This window comes from Xenopus laevis, chromosome 1L, assembly GCF_017654675.1.
Source record: "Xenopus laevis strain J_2021 chromosome 1L, Xenopus_laevis_v10.1, whole genome shotgun sequence".
Classification (NCBI taxonomy): domain Eukaryota; kingdom Metazoa; phylum Chordata; class Amphibia; order Anura; family Pipidae; genus Xenopus; species Xenopus laevis.
This window is the reverse complement of record NC_054371.1, coordinates 47,510,682-47,534,707: the sequence shown is the minus strand read 5'-3', so window position 1 is coordinate 47,534,707 and position 24,026 is coordinate 47,510,682. Positions and strand designations below refer to the sequence as shown.

Here is a 24,026-nt window from a genome sequence, read left to right as displayed (position 1 = left end):
GCCCTGGGCACCAAATTTTTTTTAAACTTCTGGGGGGGGGGGCCCTGGCCCCCCCATGTGGGGTCCTAGCCACCAATATTTTTTAATGGGGGGCCCTGACCACAAATGTTTTTTTTAATGGGGGGACACTGACCACCAATATTTTTTTATCAACATGTGGTAACCATAGCCACCAATGTTTTTTTTTTTTTTTAGTGTGTGGTGGGAGGGTGGACCTGTGGGGTGGGCGGACCTGTAGGTGGGGCTTGTGGTGGGCGCAGCCCAGGGGACCCAGGAAATTTTTTCTGATGGCGGCCCTGAGTACAGCAGTAAAGAATGACTGAAGTTTATCAGAGCACAAGTCACGTGACTGCGGACAGCTGGGAAACTGACAATATATCTAGCCCCATGTCAGATTTTATAATTAAATATTAAAATATTTGAGAAATGGATTTCAGTGCAGAATTCTGCTGCAGCAGCACTATTAACTGATGCATTTTGAGAGACAAAAATGTTTTTCGCATGACGGTATACCTTATACCTTATTTTTAGTTTAGTAAAAAATCACATTTCATTGGAATTGATTTCATTTTTAATTAAACTTTTTTATCATGCGAACTAGATTTCTATGTGTTCTTGTTACCAGGGGAAGACCTGATTGCTTCAGAGAGGGCCGCTGCTTTGTGCAATGCATGCGACTTGTCTGGCAAATCTCTATTTGTACTGCCACACACTGATCACCTTGTGGGATACATAATTAGGTATGTGGGCAATGAACACAGTCTGCATTTTATGTTTGCACACATTGAACCAGTCTCCTTTCTGCATAAAAACATAATGAGGATGTGTAACATGCAGTCCTGCAATACCCAATATTCCCAGATGCTGAAGGCTGATGCTTGGAGTCTGTAGTTCAACAGCAGCTGAAGTGGCACATCCTTGATGTATACCATAATTATCATCTCCTATCATGCGACCATAGTGGTTCCTTATATTATATATTGTATTCCTTTTTTTGTATATATTTTTTATTTTCTTACTATATATTTGTCATCTTTTTTTAGATTAGAGAATGCATTTTATGAACATGCACAAACCTACTACTATACGGAAATCCGAAGAGTAAAATCACACAAAGAGTTCCTTAATAAAACTACCCACCAAGTAAGCCCTTAACGGTGTCTTTTTAAAAGTTTTAACTATAGAGCAAACTTTATACAGATTACAGAATATTGTGTCAAAGGATTCTGATTTACACTTCATACCTTTATGGCAGCACATATAGCGCTAGAAGAGACTAGAGTTAAAATGACCCAAAAGAGGTTGCTGTATGCCTCCCAAAGAACATTTGATAAAGGGGAGAAGAATGGGAAAATCCTAGCATACCTCTCTAAATCCCAAACTCCATCCAACACTATCCCCAAAATTACCTCCCCTTCAGGCAACATAGTAACAAACCCCTCTCAGATAGCTGATGCTTTTGCAACTTACTACCAAACTCTGTATGCCACCAAAGTCAACTACTCAACAGAACAATTAAAGGAAAACTATACCCCCAAAATAAACACTTAAGCAACAGTTCATATCATATTAAGTGGCATATTAAAGAATCTTACCAAACTGGAATATATATTTAAGTAAATATTGCCCTTTTACATCTCTTGCCTTGAGCCACCATTTCGTGATGGTCTCTGTGCTGCCTCAGAGATCACCTGACCAGAAATACTTCAACTCTAACTGTAACAGGAAGAAGTGTGGAAGCAAAAGACAGAACTCTGTCTGTTAATTGGCTCATGTGACCTAACAAGTATGGTTTGTTGGTATGTTTGTGAGTACAGTGAATCCTACGATCCCAGGGGGCAGCCCTTATTTTTTAAAATGGCAATTTTCTATTTATGATTACCCAATGGCACATACTACTAGTAAAGTATATTATTATGAAAATGGTTTATTTACATGAAGCAGGATTTTACATATGAGCTGTTTTATGCAATATCTTTTTATAGAGACCTACATTGTTTGGGGGGGGTATAGTTTTCCTTTAACAAATTACCTTGATGATATCCAATTCCCTCAACTGTTACCACATGCAAATGCCCTCCTTAATGCCCCTATTACCTTAATAGAAGTGCAAGACACAATAGCCTCTCTTCAATCCAACAAAACACCTGGTCCCGATGGCCTTCCATCGACTGGTACAAAATCTCCAGTGAAATCCTCTCCCCCTGGTTACACAAGACTATAATACATGCCACTGAGGAAGACCACCTCCCTCCTTCAATGAGGCAGTGATTGTAGTCATTCCGAAAGAAGGGAAGGACCCTCTTAATTGCGGGTCCTATCGACCTGCTAAACACAGATGCCAAGGTGTTTGCTAAGGTCCTGGCCAACAGATTAAAGCAAACTATAGAGGAAATAATTAAACCAGACCAAACTGGATTTATGCCCAATAGATCTACCAATGTGAATATCCGAAGACTATTTACAAATTTACATGCAAAACATAGCAACCGTGGCTCACAAGTAGTAGTGTCACTGGATGCGGCTAAATCATTTGACTCTATAGAATGGCCATACCTTTGGGAAGTCCTGAGGAGATTTGGCTTGGGGGACCAATTCATTAGATGAGTGAGACTACTATACAAACAACCAGTGGCGAGAGTCAGCTCTAATGGCTACCTGTCGGCTGCACTCAACCTATATAGGAGCACCCTATTATCACCATTCCTCTTTGCCCTGGCAGTGGAGCCTCTGGCAGTCCTGGTCCGCCAGGCAAACAACATCACAGGACTCCGCCTGGGGAGAGTGGAAGAACGCATCTCTCAATATGCGGACGACATACTATTATGTCTAGATAACCCAGACGACTCCCTCCAGGCGTCCTATATATATATGTATAAATATGTATAATGGACCACTTTGGACGATTTTCAGGGCTAAAATCAAGTATACACTCTATCGACACCAACATCAACCCCGACTTATTTCCTCCCACCCCTCTGGTCTGGGTAGACTCGTTCAAATACCTTGGCATTGGGGTTCATATATATCAGTGAGAACAAGTGGCATAACTATCTATACCACTTACTCAAGTGATCTAAGGGTAACGTACAGAATTATAAATGAACCAAAGTGTATACAAGTGTACAGGATTCAAATATATTAAATGCTTACGCTTTACTGTGATAATTATAATAAGATAGAACCACACATGATATAATGTTTGTTTGTTTATTGTTATAAAATGCAAAAAAAAAAACCTTTAAAAAAAAATAAATAAAAAAGTTGTCTACTCTTATAGCTCATAAACAGGCTCCGCTTTCCCTTCTCGATATTGCTTTGTTGTAATTCAGTTTGCAGTTTTACATGCATATCTAGATGTTTTCAGAAATATGTAGCTTTAATTTTGGTAGTGGTTGGAGTTTGGACTTTAAACTATTAAGTTTTATCTATAAGTTGTAAAGCCCTGGTGGGTTTATTTAATGTTTACATGATTTTCTAGTAGTTTTAAAGTATAAAGATCCAAATTACAGAATGATCCGTTATCGGAAAAAATATATATTATTAATAATTTTCTGCTAAATTTCAGCTGTTGTTTGTAAGACACCAGTTCAAAATTGCATTCTTCAGTGAGCTGAAACAGGATACACAGAATGCCTTGAAGTAAGAGATTTGTTTTATTTCCAATATAAGAATCGGGATGTTTAAAGAGATTCTGTCATGATTTGTATGATTTAAGTTTTATTTCTAAATTACACTGTTTACATTGTAAATAATTCACTCTACTATTTAAAATTGTATTCTTCAACCAACAAATCTATATTTTTAGCTGTAATATTGGTGAGGAGGCAGCTATCTCAGTGCATTGTCCCTGATTCTGAGCTTTGAGAAGGAGCTAGCACTTCAGGATGGAACTGCTTTGAGACCGCTATTGTTTCTCCCCTTCCTAATGTATTATACCATGACATGGGCCGTGTTTGCAGTGCTAAAACTTTGTGGTAGACATGAGAATAGCACACATGCAGGAAAAAAAAACAGGGGTTTTCCTGCTTTGGTGCTATTCTTATGTCTACCACTACAGGTAAGCAATTTTCTCTGTCGTCTCAGGGGGACACAGGGTACAGATGGGGTTAAGCGTCACCCTCCAGGAGGCAGGACACTTGGAAAATTAATTGAGGGGCGTGCCAGAGGGTCTGGCTTAATCCCCCCACTGTACTGGCATAATCAGTTCAGTGTCCTGCTTCCTAGGAGGATGGACATCCAAGTCTGAAGCAAGATTGCGAGTGTTGCACTGACATGGGGGTTCCTCAAGAAACAAGGATACCTGTGTTCAATGGGGGCCTCCTTCGTGGAAAACTCGACCGGGGTCTTTTGTTAGCCATCTAGGCTATAATGACCACCCAGATGTTTCTGCTCCCGAGTACGGTTAGCAGTGTTTGGCCCGGCATCGACGTGAAGTGAGTAACTCTATTCAATTATTAGCATATTCACTGGTGTCTCTACCTCCCCCCCCCTCTTCACTATTCCCGGTGTCTGTGTGCCTCCCTCAGCCTGCCTTTTGCTCCCTCACACTCTCTGGGGCCCATCCGTCCCATAGCCTTATCAGGCAACAGGCTGCTGAGGAGCACTAGCTTTAAACAGGCACCAGGGCAAGGGGGAGCTTCAGTCCTGCTACTCACCAGATTGGTGGTACCAGGGAAACGGCTCATGGCTGATGGTAAGACAAAGAGGGGAGGGGAGCACCAACAACAGCAGTGGCAGCACAGGTTCACATACCTTATGTGCACAAATGCCATTCCAAGCACAAGTTCCTCTGTAGATCTTGTTCAAAGGGGCAAGGAGCAGTAGCCATACCAGGGAACGATCCCACTCCCCCATCAATTCAGCGGGGTAACTTTGCCCTAGACGACACGCCACAGGAGGGTGTTGCTGGCACTTCGTCTGATCCGCCAGCCCTCCTCTGGGCTATCCAGCTTCCGCAATCACTGGCTCCCTTGCAGAGCTTACCCGCCATTGCTGAGGATTTGCACACAGGCCTTAGCCAAGCTTGGTCAGAAATCCAGCGGGAAGCGCAAGAGAACAGAAGGTTCAAAAAGGGATATTCTTAACACAGCCCTTCAGACACCTCATCAGCCGGAGCCAATTCATCACAAGCAGAGGGTGAAATGCTGCAATCCGACATTCCCTCTGGAAGAGAAGAAGAATGAGGACTTCAAGAGCCACGAGTTGCAGCATGATATTGACAATATCGGCAAGGGAATCCTGGAGGCCCTTAAAATCACTCCGTCAGCGGATCAGTAAACACAAGCTGCAAGACTCTTCAAGAGACAGCATAAGTCCTTGGCATCCTTCCCATCACATGATCAACTCAGCATTACACAGGAGGAGTGAAATTCATCAGAACGCAAACCCTATCCTTTTCCCAGAGAATTAGTGGACAAGTGGTCAATGCCCCCAAGCAACTGCACTTACAGTCACGGAGGCAGCAGCGTTTCCACAAATTCCACAACAAGCCCTCAGCCAATAAGCCCACATCAAGCTGACGGGGCACTCGCTCTGGTGTCACAGCAACCGATAGGGGACAAGTTTCTTCAACTCGGGGAGGTGTGGAACAGACGTTCATCAGACGTGGGTCGACAAAATTGATGGTATGGTAGCGCCTGTAATGCGGTGCGCAAACTGGGTGCTCTAACTAGTGCTGATACTGCTATCTGAGCTGCAGCTGCCAAGTAGCAGATGCAAGTGGCAGCAGGAGAAAACTTTTCCCACCGGGATTGGATTGAGTGCGGCTGTATGTGCGCTCCACTGGGTGCCAGGTATCTGTCACTGTACTCTACTTGGAACCCTTGTATCGCTTCTCCAGCACATGCAGGACCATAAACTATTCACAAGTGGATCCCCGCTAGCCATCTCTCCCAGGGAAGAAGCTCATGCCTTGGCCTGTGTGAGCGCTATCCCGGGGGCTTTCCAGCCGCATACTGTCAGTGAATAGCCAGAGTGGAGAAATTGATTGCTGCAGGATGGATGGTCGCCGTATTGCCTTTTTTGAAGAGGACAGGAATTGGCGTTTTGGCAAGTTATTTCTTAATAAAGACGTGTGATTTTAAAGTATATTTTTTTCTTGGTGTTTGTTTTTCGTTGTAAACTAACTAAAATTTTAAAAAAAATGTTTTTGATGTATGTATTTAAATCCGATTACCTATGCAGATTTCCCTATGGATATAAATACATTTTTCAGATATTAATCTCTTATACTTTTTCTCTCTTATGTTTAGAAATTACAGGACAGCCTACAATCTGGTTCATGAACTCAGATCTCATGAAACAAATATGCTGGAGATAAAAACTATGGCTGGGTTTATAAACTACAAGGTGAGAGACTTCCGCAAATGTCATATACCTTGTGTATACCTGTCAGAATGAGTTTATAATACACAGCAGCTTTTATTCACATTTGTTCTTATCTTTCACTCCAGTTAAATTAGTCCTTTGTGCCGCACATTCAGTGCATATTTTGGAATAATGTAATTTTTGGCATGGCAGTTAGAAAGGTCTGTATCACTATATTTAGTATACAGTAGGTAAATCTAAATCAACTGGACTTGCTGAGTCATCATTGAAGACGTTTCACTACTCATCCGAGCAGCTTCTTCAGTTCTCACCATATAAACTCTTCCGCTAATCCAATCACAATGGCACAATGTAACTCTTCAGAGAGGTGACTTCTGAGATTTACAGAGGTGTTGATTCGGTGTAGTTACTGTGATATTACTGTATCACTGTTGCCCTACAGCCTTCATTCAACTACAACTCAGTGTTTCAGTGGATTCTTTTAGCAATAACTGAAATGCCACGTGTCTGGTATATACAAAAACTGACTAAAATAGTACAGGGTAACAGAAACATGGACTTAAGAAAAAAAGAAACCTGTAGTTTGACTGTACATATAACTGCCTGTGCTGATTCTCTTTTTCTGCCCTCTAGATATGCCGCCTGTGTTTCCAACACAACACCCCACTTGATGCCATTGCACAGTTCAGAAAGCACATTGATTTATGTAAGAAGAAAATTGGTAGTGCCGAACTGTCATTTGAGCATGCAGCCTGGATGTCTAAACAGTAGGTGACCACATTCAGATACAGGTTAATTACTCCTATTAAAACAGTTGCATAGATTGAAGACCAAGGGCTTTGTCAGTTAACCACACATCAGGTGAAACTATATAATAAAAGGGAAGTGCAATTGTTGTGGCAAATGATTCACGCTGGGCTAATTGGTGCTAGCACTATCCCAAAATAAGCCCTGTATATCTGTGTGCTTATATGATTTAGTCCTTGTCCGCTGTTATAAAAACCCAGATAAATTCTAGGTGTAGGCCAACTGGGAAGAAGGGTCGCATATTTAGGCAAGAGAATAAACAAAAAGTCACTGGAATGCGACACATTTTGCTGGCTGCAGGTTGCTTTTAAAACCAGACTGGAACCTTATGTGCTGATCTAAATAAACTAATTCCAGGTTCCAGGCATTTGGAGATCTATTTGATGAAGCTATAAAGCTGGGCCTGACTGCAATTCAGACACAAAATCCTGGATTCTACTATCAGCAGGCAGCTTACTATGCACAGGAGCGCATGCAGCTTGCTGCTCACTTGTGTAATCACGAGGTAAGTGCAGCACTGATTTGCTTTCTTTAACGTCAGCTTTCATTGACTCATCAATAGAATATATTTAGAAATTGGCTTTATCTTGTGTGTTTCACTGCTTAATAATCGAAGAAATTATTCCAGATAGCCCATGGTACATTGTATTATCAATTTTACTAAGACCCGCTGTTGTAATGATTTTCTTAATTTTAAAATGATGCCAGAATTCCCACAACAAGAGGTCTGGTTGCACTATATGTATTGCATTTACTAATGATCTCTAAGTAACACTGAACACTAGTGCCAGGGCAAGATTTAATGAAGGATAGAGAGCATATTTGGCATGGGTACCTGGTGTAAAAATGAAACATTTTTATTTATGGTATGTTGTGTCTAATTGGTACTTTTTAGAATCTCTCTTATTTGGAATTGCTTTTTTAATTCTTACCTCTTACTTTTGTTTCATGCTAGCCTTCTGTTGCATATCCAAGTCCTGATCCTCTTGAAACTGTCAATGGAGTTCTTGATTTCTATGGACAGAGGGCTTGGCGTCAAGGCATCCTTAGTGAGTTGCAATGGTGCTATACAGTACTTTCTACTGATTTTAATGTGGTGCAAAAAGTAATTAGGCCAATTTACGAGGTTACTCATAACCATAGCCCAACAATTAGAAGTGGGTGCTAGGATATATATCTTACTCTGTTACATTATGCTTATTAAAACAAATCTATATATAGTACCATAGTGTACTATGTTCATAAATTTCTGGCTTGTCAAAACTATTATATCTTAAACCAGAATTTTAATGTGCCTTTCCTGATTACATTTTTATTAGTTATATTCCAGATTCATCAAACTGACCTCTTTTATTCAGGATATTAATCATACAGTACAAAATAATGTGACCTGATTATTGCTAGATATTATTTTGTATATAATTTTCTAATACTGAGGTTCTCAGTCGCCACTGCCCCAGACTCAAGTACTAGAGCAATAAAGGGTTCAAAATAGAGCCCCTTTGGGCCCATGCACAGAATTCTAGGAAATATGAAATAATAATAAATCTCACAGTTTTAGAAACACTGTTCTAGCGTATGCATTCCCCACAATGCATAGATCATACTTATTATATTTCCCTCTGGCAAATTTTCACTGTAAGGCTGACATTTTTAATTAAATGTATCACATTTAGAGTTTCATTCCAACAATCTATTGTAGTCATGGGACTTGCAGACCTAAACATATTTAAATGAGAATATCCCTCTATTGAAGCTATGTATGTTACATGTTCATTCAATTATATTTGAAAATTGACCTATGTAATGGAAATATATTTTCTCTCTGCAGGTTTTGATCTGTCAGACCCAGAAAAGGAGAAGGCTGGGATTCTTGCACTTCAGTTAAAAGAAAATGAAGTCATACATTCGGTAAAACTTGTTATTAATAAAGTCGTTGCTCTTAACTGTGGGTCCTATCGACCCATCTCCCTGCTAAACACAGATGCCAAGGTGTTTGCTAAGATCCTGGCTAACAGACTAAAGCAAACTATAGAGGAAATAGTGGAACCAGACCAAACTGGTTTTATGCCCAATAGATCTACCAATGTGAATATCCGAAGACTATTTACAAATCTACATGTGAAACAGCAATCATGTCTCACGAGTAGTAGTGTCACTGGATGCGGCTAAAGCATTTGACTCCATAGAATGGCCATACCTTAGGAAATCTTGAGGAGATTTGGCTTGTGGGACCAATTCATTAGATGGGTGAGACTACTATACAAACAACCGGTAGCGAGAGTCAGCTCTAACGGCTACCTATCGGCTACATTCAACCTATATAGAGGCACTCAGCAGGGATGCCCATTATCACCATTCCTTTTCGCCCTGGCAGTGGAGCTTCTGGCAGTCCTAGTCTGCCAGGCAAGAAGAACGCAACTCTCTCTATGCGGACAACATACTGCTAAATCTAGATAACCCACGTAACTCCCTCCAGGCAGTCCTGAGTATAGTGGACCACTTTGGACGATTCCCAGGGCTAAAAATCAATTGGGAAAAATCAAGCATACTCTCTATTGACACCAATATCAACCCCGACTTATTTCCTCCCTCCCCGCTAGTCTGGATGGACTCGTTCAAATACCTTGGCATTGTGGTACATAGGAATTTAGATGCCTTTATACCCTCGACTCTTGAACCGATACTTTCCACTATGAAAGATAAACTGAAAGTGTGGGCTAACCTACCTATCTCTATCAAGGGCAGAATCAATCTTCTAAAAATGATATTTCTCCCTAAATTCCTCTACATCTTTCACAATTCCCCTGTTCCCATCCCCCGCTTCTTCTTTGCCTTTCTTCATATGGCCCAAACAGCGTTTCTCTAGGTTTGCTAGAGCCAAACTGCGGGCTCCTGATGCCGAAGGGGGATTGGGACCCCCACATTGGTATTTTTATTCATTAGCAGCTCAGATCTACTATATAGTTTGGTGGTTTAATCCAGATCCATATAATCCGAATTTCCCAATGCAGGCCACTTTGGCAAGCTCAACAGAGTCACTTTCATATATCCCATTTCGCAAATCTCCTGATCTACACACAACCCACCCAGTTTTAATCACCCCATACAAAGTGTGGATGGCAGCACTCAAAGTTTGCCTCCTAGCATCACCTCGCCTGTCGCCTCAGTTACCCCTATGTGGGAATTCCTTCCTCCCGCATCTGCAGCACATAGCGGAGTACAAAATATGGCCACAATGGGGTTTACGTACACTTGGGGACTGGGTTAGGGAAGGAGTGGTATGCCCCAAGACCGAAATTACACATGTCCAAACCCAGGAGCCTCTTCCCTGGTTCTCCTATTTCCAGCTTAGACAGGCCGTCACTACCCAATTTCAAAGGAACGATATGTACCTTACAACCTCTAAGATAGAATCAGCCGTTAGAGCCCCCACCACCAAAAAACTTGTTACAAAACTGTTCTCGATTCTCCTAGCTACTATTAAACCTCCATTTAATGCAGCGGGTGCAGTTTGGAGCACAGACATCCCAGGGTTGGAGGATGGGGACTGGGAAGAGGCAACTTATAGGGCCTATGACTACCTCATCTCAACCAGAGATAGACTGATTCAGTTCAAGATCCTACATAGACTCAACTTAACCCCAAATAGGCTGTTCCGTATGAACAGACTCGACTCACCACAGTGTCCTAAGTGTAGAGCCTCAGAGGCATCTTACCTACACCTCATCTGGTCATGCCCCCGAATCCAAGCCTTCTGGTCCCAGGTTCTCAACTATATTCAGGACAAAACTGCACTTCCTAAAATAATAACCCCTCAGGTATGCATTCTTGGTGTAATAGATGACGTCAGCCCGAGGGCGGTCAGAAGAATACTTTTCTGTACATTACTATTCCATGCCAGGAAATGTATCCTCCTGAATTGGATGTCCCCCCAATCCCCCACATTTAATGGCTGGTTGAACTTGTTAAACACAGCACTCCCCCTAATACAACTTACTTATAGAGGGTGTCCACAGAAGTATGATCTGGAATGGCGAGACTGGCTGGAAGCCACAGGGGAGCCTTAATGCCAGGGAGGGAAAGCTAACAGCGATCTCTGTACCATTTATTGAAGAGGACTAGGGGTCGCAAATACAGAAGTATAACTGAATTAAATTGTATACAAATGTACAGGACTCAAACATACTAAATCCTTACGCTGTACTGTCATAACTACAAAAAGACGAAACCATGATATAATGTCTGTTTGTTTATCGTTATAAAATGCAAAATAAAAACCATATAAAGTCGCTGTGCGTTGGTTCCTCTTTTGAAACTTATGATTCTGCTATTTGGTCTTTTGTAGGAGCTCATTATTAGCCTTTTGAGTAATGCTGTAGCACAGTTCAAGAAGTACAAGTGTCCCAGGATGAAGAGCCACCTGAGTAAGTACTTTCAGGCTGTACATGGTAAAGGGTATTATTTCTGCTTGGACTATTGTCTTAAATTTGAATAACACATATAAATGTATGTGTATTTGTGCAGGGTATAGATTGGGTATATATATATATATATATATATATATATATATATATATATATCTCTATCTATCTATATATATATATATATATATATATATATATATATATATATATCTATATATATATATATATATCAGACCTATACAAATCTAATGCCTGGGTGCTGGTTAAGAATTGTGAACAATTTAACAAAGAATGCCACACTCATAGGTCTTTTACAACAAAACAAAAATGTTTTTAATGAAAACAAATATATATGTTTTCTTTGTTTTCAGTGGTTCAGATGGGAGAAGAGTATTACCACGCTAAAGACTACACCAAAGCACTAAAGTAAGTCAGATGTGGATGAATATGTTAATTTGTGTTAAATAACGTACTCTGTCTGCTAGAAGAATGGGACAAGGTCTCCTTATCAACCATAATTCCACCTTTAGCCATTGAATGTTCATATTTTAAAATCAAAATTAATTTCAGAGTTTATGATTCTTAACTTTTGTGTGAGCTATAGCTTAGTAAAATACAGCACACACACACACACACACCTAAAACAAACAATGGCCAAACTAGGTAATGGGATCTGTTTGTAACTTAGTTTGTACCATGTACAAGACACTGTTTTATTATTGCAGAGAAAAAGCAAATATGTTTTAAAATTTGTAGGTATTTTGATTAAAATGGGCTATATAGGAGATGGCCTTCCCGTAATTCTGATCTTTCTGGTTAACATGTTTCCGGATAATGGAACCCATACTTTTTTCCTTCTCTGCATATTTGCATTAAGACATATTAGTGTGAGCTGGTATATGGTTTGCTGTCTCTGTGGAATTCCACATAGAAATTTAAAAAGGTGTTTGACTACTAGGAGTCCAGTCCTTGATGTCAACAGTGCACATCTCTCCACCCACATAAATACAGAGAAGAAATAAACTGTGCACTTAAAATACATAGTAACATAGTAAGTAGGGTTGAAAAAAGACACATGTCCATTGAGTTCAACCTTTTTTTTTTTTATTAACTACCTATCTGCCAGTTGATCCAGAGGAAGGCAAAAAAAACCATCTGAAGCCTCTCCAATTTGCCTTAGAGGGGGAAAAATTCCTTCCTGACTCCAAAATGGCAATCGGACTAGTCCCTGGATCAACTTGGACTATGAGCTATTTCCCATAACCCTGTATTCCCTCACTTCCTAAAAAGCTATCCAACCCCTTCTTAAAGCTTTCTAATGTATCAGCCTGTACAACTGATTCAGGGAGAGAATTCCACATCTTCACAGCTCTCACTGTAAAAAACCCCTTCCGAATATTTAGGCGGAACCTCTTTTCTTCTAATCAGAATGGGTGACCTTGTGTCAGCTGGAAAGACCTACTGGTAAATAAAGCATTAGAGAGATTATTATATGATCCCCTTATATATTTATACATAGTCATCATATCACCCCTTAGGGCTAGTCCACACGGGGAGATAGCGACGCGTTTGCGTTTGCGGCGACAAAGCGCCGCGACAGTCGCCGCGACCGGCGCAGGCGACAGTTTTGTATGGGCGCCTATGTAAAAACGCCTGTGCTAACCACACGAGGCGATGCGCTTTTCAACAGTCGCCTGAAAAAGCCTGGCGAGGCATTTTCAGGCGACTGTTGAAAAGCGCATCGCCTCGTGTGGTTAGCACAGGCGTTTTTACATAGGCGCCCATACAAAACTGTCGCCTGCGCCGGTCGCGGCGCTTTGTCGCCGCGACCGCAAACGCGTCGCTATCTCCCCGTGTGGAATAGCCCTTAAGCGCCTCTTCTCCAGCGTGAACATCCCCAATTTGGCCAGTCTTTCCTCATAGCTGAGATTTTCAATACCTTTTACCAGCTTAGTTGCCCTTCTCTGTACCCTCTTTAATACAATAGTGTCCTGTTTGAGTGATGGAGACCAAAACTGTACGGCATATTCTAGATGGGGCCTTACAAGTGCTCTATACAGTGGAAGAATGACCCCCTCCTCCCTTGACTCTATGCCCCTTTTAATACAGCTCAATACCTTATTTGCCCTTGATGCTGCTGACTGGCATTGCTTGCTACAGCCAAGTTTATCATCTACAAGGACTCCAAGGTCCTTTTCCATAATGGATTTGCCTAGTGCAGTCCCATTAAGGGTATAAGTGGCTTGGATATTTTTACATCCCAGGTGCATGACTTTACATTTATTAACATTGAATCTCATTTGCCACTTAGCTGCCCAGATTGCCAGTTTGTCAAGATCATGTTGCAAGGATGCCACATCCTGGATGGAATTAATTGGGCTGGATAATTTTGTGTCATCTGCAAACACTGATACATTACTTACAACACCCTCCCCTAAGTCATTAATGAACAAGTTAAATAAAAGTGGACCCAATACTGAGCCCTGGGGGACCCCACTAAGAACCTTACTCCAAGTAGAGAATGTCCCATTAACAACCACCCTCTGTACCCGATCCTGTAGCCAGTTTCCTATCCACGTGCAAACGACTTCATTAAGCCCAACAGACCTTAGTTTAGAAAGCAGTCGTTTGTGGGGCACAGTATCAAACGCTTTGGCAAAATCCAAATAGATGACATCTACTACACCCCCACTGTCCAGAATCTTACTTACCACATCATAAAATGCAATCAAATTCGACCTATCCTTAACCTAGCCATGCTGATTGTTGCTCATAATGCCATTCATTAGGACAAAATTTTGAATGTGATCCCTTAACAAGCCTTCAAATAATTTGCCCACCACAGATGTCAAGCTTACTGGCCTATAATTGCAAGGCTGAGATCGTAATCCCTTTTTAAATATTGGAATAACATCAGCTTTTCTCCAATACATAGGCACCATACCAGATGACCGTGAATCTGAGAAAATCAGAAATAAGGGCTGATCTAAAACTAAACTAAGCTCTCTTAGAACCGGAGGGTGTATGCCATTAGGCCCTGGAGCCTTGTTTACATTAATTTGTATTAAAGCTTTTTGAATCATATCCTGAGTCAGCCACTGACTAGATTGAGCTGAACCATTCGTGCAGTTATTAAAATGAACCTATATATTTATGTTATATCATATAATTCAGTAGGATATTTATTAATGTTCTGCCCTTGTACATGTGCATATTTATATATTGACAAGACAAGTACAATAATGTGGCCATTCAAACAGTTCACACAAATGAATACATGTGAAATGATATAATGCAAAACCAATGTAAATTGTCATTTTTACAGGTTGCTGGACTATGTTATGTGTGACTATCGCAGTGAGAGGTGGTGGACCTTGCTCACTTCTATTCTGACAACTGCCCTTAAATGCGCATATCTCATGGCACAGCTGAAAGATTATATTACCTATTCCCTGGAACTGCTCGGAAGAGGTACCTTGTTGGGCATGACAAAAAGAAATCCTTTGTTACAAGATTGTTACTTTGCAGATTACCAGTTACCTACCCACTCATTTAAGCCAGTGAACGTGTCACTACCTCATTTATACATACGGATGCATTTATACATACGGATTGGTAGGAATGCAACTGTTAAGGTGGCCATAGACGCAAAGATCCTATCGTACGAATCGAGGATTCGTACGATTTTCGGACCGTGTGTGGAGAGTCCCGACATTTTTCGTCCGGCGGAGATTGGTCATTTGGTCGATCAGACAGGTTAGATTTTTTTTACGACCGTCCCTCCAGAGCCCATTGCGCTTTCATCGTAATCCGATCGTTCGGCCATAGGGCCGAACGTTCAGATTACCCCCGATATAGCCATGCCCGTTAGTGGCATATCGGGGAAAGATCGGCTCGTTTGGTGATGTCGCCAAACGAGCGGATCTTTGCGTCTATGGCCACCTTTAGTTGCTTATTTGACAGTTGACACAGTGGCTGATTTATGAGACACCATTGAGACACTTGCTTGAGTGATCAAATTATCTGGAAAAAATTCATACAGTTTTGAACTTGTTTTCATAAAGTAAAGACAGCAGGTCTATTAAAATATGCAAAAACAATTATTAACCAAAAAGGCACATTTCCCAGTGCTTTTCAGCGATCACAGTCCATCGTTAGGGGCAGTGTTTTAAGTTCTTTGCTTTCACACTCCACATTTATTCAACAACGCCCATTTGAAAGCTGCAAAGAGTCAAAAGAAAAAGGCAAATAACTATAAAACGATAAAAAATAAATAATAAAAACCAATTGAAAAGTTGCTTAGCACTGGCCATTCTATAACATAATAAAAATAACCGTAAAGGTGAACCACCCATTTAATGTAAATTCTTTCTGTGTGTTATGTGTTTATATATTTTGACTATTGTCTTTTGCCTAAAAACAGCATCAACCTTGAAAGAGGACCAGAAGTCAAGAATCGAGAAGAATTTAATTCAAGTATTAATGGTGCGTTAAATATTACATTGCTAGTCTGAGACATTTCAGCTGTACAGATTATTAGAAGTGTTAATATTTCATATTATTCTTCTGATTTAATTCAGAATGAGAGTCCTGACCCCGAACCTGAGTGTGATGCCTCCATGGTGAAGACGGCACAAAGACTGTGGGCAGATAGAGTTTCCTTGGCAGGAAGCAACCTGTTTACCATTGAGGTGCAAGAATTTGTACCATTTGGTAAGTATATGGTGAAGGGCAACCTAGAGTTATATTGTCTGCAAGATTTTTGTCTTGTCAGTTACTACTGTTTGAAGCAGTTCACTATGCACTCATTGTTGATTTTTCATCAGAAACAAGACTTTTTTTCAGTTGCTTTCCGTGTTTAAGCTTTTACTTTAATTGAAGTTTAATAATGCTATCTCTAGTGTTTCAAACTGGCAACTCTATAATCTGGGCTCAGACTCTGAACTGTCACAATTGCTACATTAGTTGATTCATTTTTCAGCAGCATCTCTGGAATATTAACAACTATTGTATCAATTATAACAGCTGCCTTTAATTTAAATCGGGGATTATACTCCGTAGAGCTAAAGATAAAACTATATTACTAATGTATCAATTTAGAACAGTTTACAGAGTTGTTGAATACCAGAGCTGCTCCAGAAAGACATAAGAATGTGAAAATGACACTTAAAACTTCGATCTTAGAAAATAAAATGTCACAAATAGAAAGCAATTGGAAAAAAAGCAGTAGCAGATAGATATCTTCTATAAAGAGATGTGACACCTGTACACGTGTGTAGTGTGCATAGTAATGCAAGTGGATGCCAGTAACATTTTATATTAAGGCCTTCAAATCTGTTGCACTATAACTACCAGCATCTACGGACAGCTAAAGGCTTTTAGTAGATGCTGAGAGCTATAATACAGATGAGGCTGCAAGCTGAATTATAAATAATGCTCCTTATATCACACTGATGCACTGAACAAGTAAATTATCGTAAATGTACAAACCATTTTGACACAATGAGGATTATATGTTGCATGTTGCAATATGATGCAGTTTTCTGTTTCAGTGCAATGCAAGGCAAAGTTTCTGTCTCCGAGCTTTCATGTTGATTCTCCTATTGAGTTGCATGTGTATCTGAAGACCGATTGCCCCCATCCAATCCGCTTCTCCAAACTTTGTGTTGGCTTCAGCAACCAGGTAATATGACTCATCAACACAGTCAATATGAACTTTTTCCTTGCGTTACACTGGAAATGCACGCAAGGCTAATTCATTCTCACTGACAGTCTTTAGGTATGTCTGATTAGTTGTGCTTGTTCATATTGTCAATACTAAGTAGTCTCCCAGTGTTACAGTGTAATTAGTAAAACTGTCCGTAATTAAATTTATTCTGTGATCCAGCAAATTGTGCTGCACGACCAGTTAGGAGGGCAATAACATTGTGTTTCTTTATAAAATGCAAACTCTAAAGAAAGGTTTATTTATTCCAACGTTTCAGTTCCATCTTGGAAGTTTCGTCAGGTAGATGAAACGTTGGGATAAATAAACCTACTTGTTCCTTATAAGTGTAATATAGTTCTGGGGCTCCGTGATATCTTTGGCCTAGTAACGAGATATCTCCTTCACTCACTGTTTCTGGTACTTTGACAGGAGTACAATCAGTTCTGCGTGGTGGAAGAGCAATACAATTCCAGTGAAATCTTGGAGCAGTCAACACAAGGGACGATGTGCTTAGTACCTGGGAAAACAAGAAAATTCACATTTAAGTTTGTTGCAAAAACAGAAGATGTAGGCAAGAAAATTGAGGTGGGTCAACAGTCTGTCAGAAATAATGCTCAAAGATCTGAGAGGCACATTTATCAAGGGTCAAATTTTGAATTCATTTGAGGTTTTTTTAACTCGTATGAGTTACATTGTTCTCGAAATTTGAGTATTCAAATTAACAATATTAAATTTATTAATAAAATCAAATATGTAAAACTTGGACTAATTTTTACCCAATCAATCGAATTCAACCAAACACGATTCAAGTTTATTCTCCAAAAAAACCTGAAATGTCAGGAAGGATACAAACATCACCAAACTGATCCCTGGACCCATTGACTTATACAGTAATTCTGCGGGTTTTAGGTTGAATTTGAATTCGTAAAGGGCCAGTATGATAAATCTTGAAAATCTGATTCGATTTTATTAAAACACTAGAACCGAGTTTGGATAATTCCCTAGCTGAATTTGACAGTTTTGACCATAACAAAAAAATTGAGAATTCGAATTTTCAATTTCACCCTTAATAAATCTGCCCCTGAATGTCAAGTGACAGTTGTTACAAGAGTTGGTTTATGTTCAGGCTAAAGTTTACCATAGTTCTCAATTATAAGGTTTCAGTTGACACCTGTATAGGTTTTGCACTTGAGGCAAATAATGCTTGGGAATATTTAGTTGCTTTATACTATGATGGATTGTTTTACTAAGTTGGATAATTTTAGTTGGTATTTGCAGGTTTTTTATATAAATATATATATATATATATATATATATATATATATATATATATATATATATATAATTGCAAATTAAATGTGTGTGTATGTGTATTACAGGTGTATTGCCCATTATTACATGCCCCCTTCATTTAATTACCATTTGTAGAACATGTAAACTTTCTTAGTGCCCTTTTTCCCTGTTGTAAGGATAAGTTGCACAGGCCATACAGAACATATGTAGCTATTGGCTGGTCTTGGAAAATGTTGTCCACGTCATACATGCTAGCATTGCAAAAGGCCTTTATAATCCAGATACATATTAGTGTTATTGTCACTTTTAATCCATTTTTGTTAGACTTGGTGAAGTAAGGACACACGGTAAATGCAATCTTTCAATTTGGGATTTTAGATTTCTTCGGTGGATTTGATCCTGGGTGGCGAAGCGGGAAGATGCGTGATTTTAAACTGGAGAGGAGGCGGAGGCGATGCAGCTTCTTCCCAGGAAGCTGTGCAAGCATCTCGTTCCTTCAAGCGCAGGCCTAAGCTACCTGAAAATGAAGTATACTGGGACAGTGTTGCAATACAAGCTAGCACCATGTTTGTATATTCTGCTATTCTCACGAATACAATAAAAGTTGTGCAACGCTTCTTTCTTGCTTAAATTCACTAATTCTTTCTTTGTTTAACAGGATTGCTTCTAGAGTTCCTAAAATTTCTGTACAGTTGCACCATGAACCTCCAGCCCTGAACAATGAGATGTATTGTTTAAAGATCACTATACAGTCTCAAGAAGACACTGTTATAAGGGACGTGAAGATCACTGCAGGGCTGAAGCCAGGTAAAGAAAGAACTCTAAAGTTCTCAATGATGTATTTCTATAAAAGAACAAATACATTTTTTCTTTTTTTTTTATCCAAAAGAAGCAAGTTTTCCCTTTTCTGACTAGTTCTTAAGCAACACAACAGTAGATAGGACAACAGGAAGGGTTGCCCAGGCCAAATCTCCTATCTCCCCCAGTTAGGGTGACAAAAAAGAAATCTAAATATTCTTTGGATTGTTGTGACTGAATCTCCACTGGTAAAAACATTTGAATCATGTAATCTCTGGAAACGGCAAGAGATGGCAATTTGCATTACTTATGTGATCCAAATGATTGCCAGCAGAAATTCACCCTGATACTAATGCATAATCAATTTCTGACTGGAGAAGATGTAGTACAGCTACACTCTACCATCACGCTAAAGGGGTATCAGCAGATATAGGCACAGCACATAAGCCCTGAGTGTGTCATTAGAAGATGTAGCATGAATCTTGTGCCATGTTATGGCAGTCTAGAATACTGAATAATAAGTAATATGCCATAAATACTAGCAGGGGCTGTAATCAGTACACAATTCTATCTGGTGTCATTTGCGAATATGGGCGGATAGAGGTGGTGGAATCAGAAAACTGTTGGCGACTTTTGGTACTTGAGTAGCAAAAATACAGGTCAGGGTCCATTGTTTGCTATAGGACATTTAGGCACTGGGTTAAACTATGAAGGTCCCCACCAAAATACTATCTCAACTGAACAATATAATTTAATCCTCCCAACCCTCCCCATTCAATAAAGTCAAACAAAAATGGCTGTCACTTATTCCCTCACTAGAGGAGGACCAATGGGAAGAGGCCACAGATAACTTGTACCCCTGCCTAATATCACTCAATTTAAAATGATCAATCAAATTTATATTACCCCACTGAGGCTGAACGCTATGAGTAGATCAGAGGGAGCCAAATGTGTGGTGGGGAGAAGCCGAATTCCTCCACTTATGGAATTGCCCTAGAGTAGCATCTTACTGGTCAGAACATATCCGATACACTGATATATTCCTTTCCTGGAAATAAGTCCCCTGAGACTTGGGTATTACAGATGAGGCAGTGCCCCTACAAAAATCCAGAACACTTTTACGATCTATTTTGTTCTAGGCAAAATAGTAATAATAAAATGGATGAACCCCAACCCGTCTACACTTCAGCAATGGATCGACTTTATAAATGGTACATTGCCTCTAATCAAACTGACGTACAATGCTAGGGGAATACCTGGGAAATTTGATCAAATATGGGAACCTTGGTTAGATGTCAACCCTCACGCATCCCTAACAGACAACGCTCTAGGTTTGCCCCGAAGCATACGCTGATAACCGGTAAATATGTTACATGTGCCTGTACATTTTGAAACTGTCACTAAACATACAAAAGCATTAGTAGTCAAGTAAGTGTCAAGCCTGTTTGCTTTATTTTTTATTTCTTTTTTTCTTGTAAAAAAAAAAAACTATGAATGTGCTTAGCAAAAATGCAGATACTGTAGTTCCTTACTACAACAAAGATCATAACACAGATTCAACCCTTATTTTTGCTTGAATTGTATATGTACCTTTGTGCTTTTCTTTCTTTTTGTTGGCTATGCTGACTCCACACCATGGTATATAATATAACTTACCCTTAAGTTTCTTCATTTCATTTGGGAATAACCTAGGCTTACAATGTATTGGGTGGAAATAATTTGCTACATTAACAAATGCCAATCCCTCCCTGGAATCAGATCTCCCGTGACCTGCTTGTTAGGTGTAATTAAGGAGTCAGTACCCTACAAAAATCCAGAACACTATTGCGCTCCCATTATGTTCTATGCAAAAAAGGTAGTAATTATGAAACAAATGAGCCCCAACCCTCCTACACTGCAATAATGGATTGAGTTAATAAATGTTACCGGTACATTATTAATACATTACACACCCAATTTTGAGAAAATATGGGAACCATGGTTGGATGCCAACCCTCAAGTATCTTTACCAGAGGACTGAACACTACGGGGCAGATTTATCAAGTGTCGAATTGAAAATTCAAATTAGAATTTCCAATTTTTTTAAAACTGTCAAATTCGACTAGGGAGTTCAATTCAAATTAGATTCGAGTTTTTCAAAAAATTCTAATTGGATTTTCGAGATTTATCATACTCTAGCCCTTTAAAAATTTGAATTTGACTATTCGCCACATAAAAACTGCCGAATTGCTGTTTACAGCCTTCCTGACATTTTGAGGTTTTTTTCAGAGAAAAAAACCTCAAATTGAGTTTTTTACATTCAAATCGAATTTGATTCAAATTCGAGGTTTTGGGTCGATTATATTTTAGTTTTAAAAATTCTATTCTACTTTTAAAAATTCTATTCTACTTTTAAAAATTCTATTTTTTTTGATAAATTTCGTTTGGTCGAATTTCGAGCTTATGGGAGTTTTTCTATAATTCAAAATTCGACCCTTGATAAATCTGCCTCTATGTATAATGTGGTAAACACCTAGATAATCTGATGTTACTTGTGACAGTCACTGTTCATATGTAAACAACTTTACCCAGTCTTCTTGTAAGTGCCAAGCATGATTGCTTATCTTTTTTTTGGTTTTTGTAAAATGCAAAAATAAAAACCTGTTTAAAAAAAATAAAAATAAAAAATGTTAACCCTTAAGTACAATGTCCTACACAGGTCAGGATGCCAACCTGACACAGAAGACTTTGGTTAGCCTGAATGGGGCAGAAATGTGTGATGAATCCAGCCCTGCCCTGCTGACTGATATCCCTGTTGGAGATCTTCAACCTGAAGGAAAGGTACAGTTGACACTGAAGCAATAAGGGATAATGGCATTTAGGGGCAAAATTATTAAGGGTTGAATAGGGAATTAAAAATTTTTTTTAATCCCCTATTTGAATGTAAATTTCGAATGTGAGATTTATCACACCATAGAAGCTGTCCTAATTAGGCCTGGATTTGGGACAAGGCGACAAAGGCCCGGGCCTAGTGTGGCAGATAATCAAGTAAATTGATCATATACGTATATTCAAGATGTGCACATGCGCATATACGCGCAGGCACAAGCGGACGGGGAGGGGAAGGAAAAGGAAGGGAAAAGACGGAAGGGGACAGGGACGGATAGGGGGAGGTATAGGGGTGGGGTGAAGAGCGGTGACGGCCTGGGGACGCCCCATTCGTAAATCTGGGTCTGGTCCTAATTCAGATTTCTCTGTCGTCTATGAGAACGAGTGGGGTTAAGCTCCACCCTCCAGGAGGCACGACACTTGCAGAAATTATTGAGGGGCTTTACCCCACATTCGATCGTATATTAGACATTAGGATTTTTTCTTAAATAACATCCCATTCAAGTTGTTAGTATATTCGAATTTACATCCACATGAATTCGAAATTCGACCTTTAAAAAATAACCCCCTAAATGTTCTCTGTGTACTGTCAACAGAAAGTAAAATAGAGTGGTGCGTACATTGTGCTGTTTGTCTCTAGGAGAGAGACTCTTAGGTTGGGAAGCATTGTGCAACACCTTGGGGTCTTTGGAACATGCCTGCCGTGGTTTAATGTTCTTTGTGCTGACTCCTTCCTTCCTAAATACCAGATTTTTAATTTTAAACATGTTTTGAAGCGGCTGATGTCTTCTTTTCCATACTTGTTACAACCAATGTGTTGTCTTGTTCTCTTTGCAGACTGAGATGCCTTTGTACATCCGCTGTGGAACTGAGGGCACACGCATATTTCTGGTTTATGTTTCATATCTGATAGAGACGTTTGTTGAAGACAGACCGATTGTCTGCAAGTGTCACAAAGTAAGATCATGTGCCTAAACTGTTGCTACTGCAGTATCTTTAATCGACTACTGGAATTAAAGTGGACCTGTCACCCAGACACAAAAATCTTTATAATAAAAGTCCTTTTCAAATTAAACAGGAAATCCAATTTCTATTTTTTTATTAAAGCATTCATAGCTGTTGTAAACTCATTTAAAAATCTCAGATGTCAATCAAATATTGTCTGCCCCTCCTCTATGCCATGGGCATAGAGGCGGGGCAGACAATCACTTTCCATTCAGCACTTCCTAGATGTCACTGCTCTCCACAAATTCCCCCGTTCTCTTTACCATTTAAATGTGTAGCCAGAGCATGGGAATGGACATCAGGTCCCCCATTCTGGTGCACAAACAAGATTCTGAGATGATACAAGGCTTTCCTTAAAAACAGTGTCCACAAAATGGCTGCTGCCTGCCTGCTATCATTTTGAATTCCCAGACTGAAGGAAACAAGATTCAAATCATTTAAACAGTGTAATTAAAGTTCATTTTGCTTGACTAATGTGATAAAATAGGATTTTGAATAATTTTTTTGGGTGACGGGTCCCTTTTAAGAATATTGCATAAAAACTCCCAACATTTTAACTTTTACCTTTATACATTCCTTGTAATTAAAGGGGTTGGTCACCTTTAAATGAAATTTAAGTATGATGTAGAGAGTTATATTCCAAGACCATTTGCAATTGGTTTTCATTTTTTATTTGTGGTTTTTGAATTATTTCGCTTTTTATTCAGCAGTTTGCAATTTCAGCAATCTGCTTGCTAGGGTCCAAATTACCTTAGCAACCAGGCATTGATTTGAAATAAAAAACTGGAATA

At 39.6% G+C, this 24,026-nt stretch overlaps 1 protein-coding gene across 1 annotated transcript in view; it reads left to right on the top strand.

Moving 5' to 3' along the window:
* The window catches only part of trappc11.L (trafficking protein particle complex subunit 11 L homeolog), a 44,193-nt gene that overhangs the window by 4,932 nt on the left and 15,235 nt on the right, over positions 1-24,026 (top strand). The window contains exons 5-23 of the mRNA XM_041589082.1: positions 626-740; positions 1,044-1,143; positions 3,569-3,642; positions 6,255-6,351; positions 6,964-7,097; positions 7,495-7,642; positions 8,093-8,186; positions 8,969-9,048; positions 11,486-11,564; positions 11,936-11,990; positions 14,890-15,035; positions 15,988-16,049; positions 16,145-16,277; positions 17,117-17,247; positions 17,701-17,856; positions 18,943-19,130; positions 19,223-19,371; positions 22,061-22,182; positions 23,068-23,187. Coding sequence (XP_041445016.1) covers positions 626-740; positions 1,044-1,143; positions 3,569-3,642; positions 6,255-6,351; positions 6,964-7,097; positions 7,495-7,642; positions 8,093-8,186; positions 8,969-9,048; positions 11,486-11,564; positions 11,936-11,990; positions 14,890-15,035; positions 15,988-16,049; positions 16,145-16,277; positions 17,117-17,247; positions 17,701-17,856; positions 18,943-19,130; positions 19,223-19,371; positions 22,061-22,182; positions 23,068-23,187 — 2,183 coding nt within the window. The remainder of the gene's footprint in view (positions 1-625; positions 741-1,043; positions 1,144-3,568; positions 3,643-6,254; positions 6,352-6,963; positions 7,098-7,494; positions 7,643-8,092; positions 8,187-8,968; positions 9,049-11,485; positions 11,565-11,935; positions 11,991-14,889; positions 15,036-15,987; positions 16,050-16,144; positions 16,278-17,116; positions 17,248-17,700; positions 17,857-18,942; positions 19,131-19,222; positions 19,372-22,060; positions 22,183-23,067; positions 23,188-24,026) is intronic.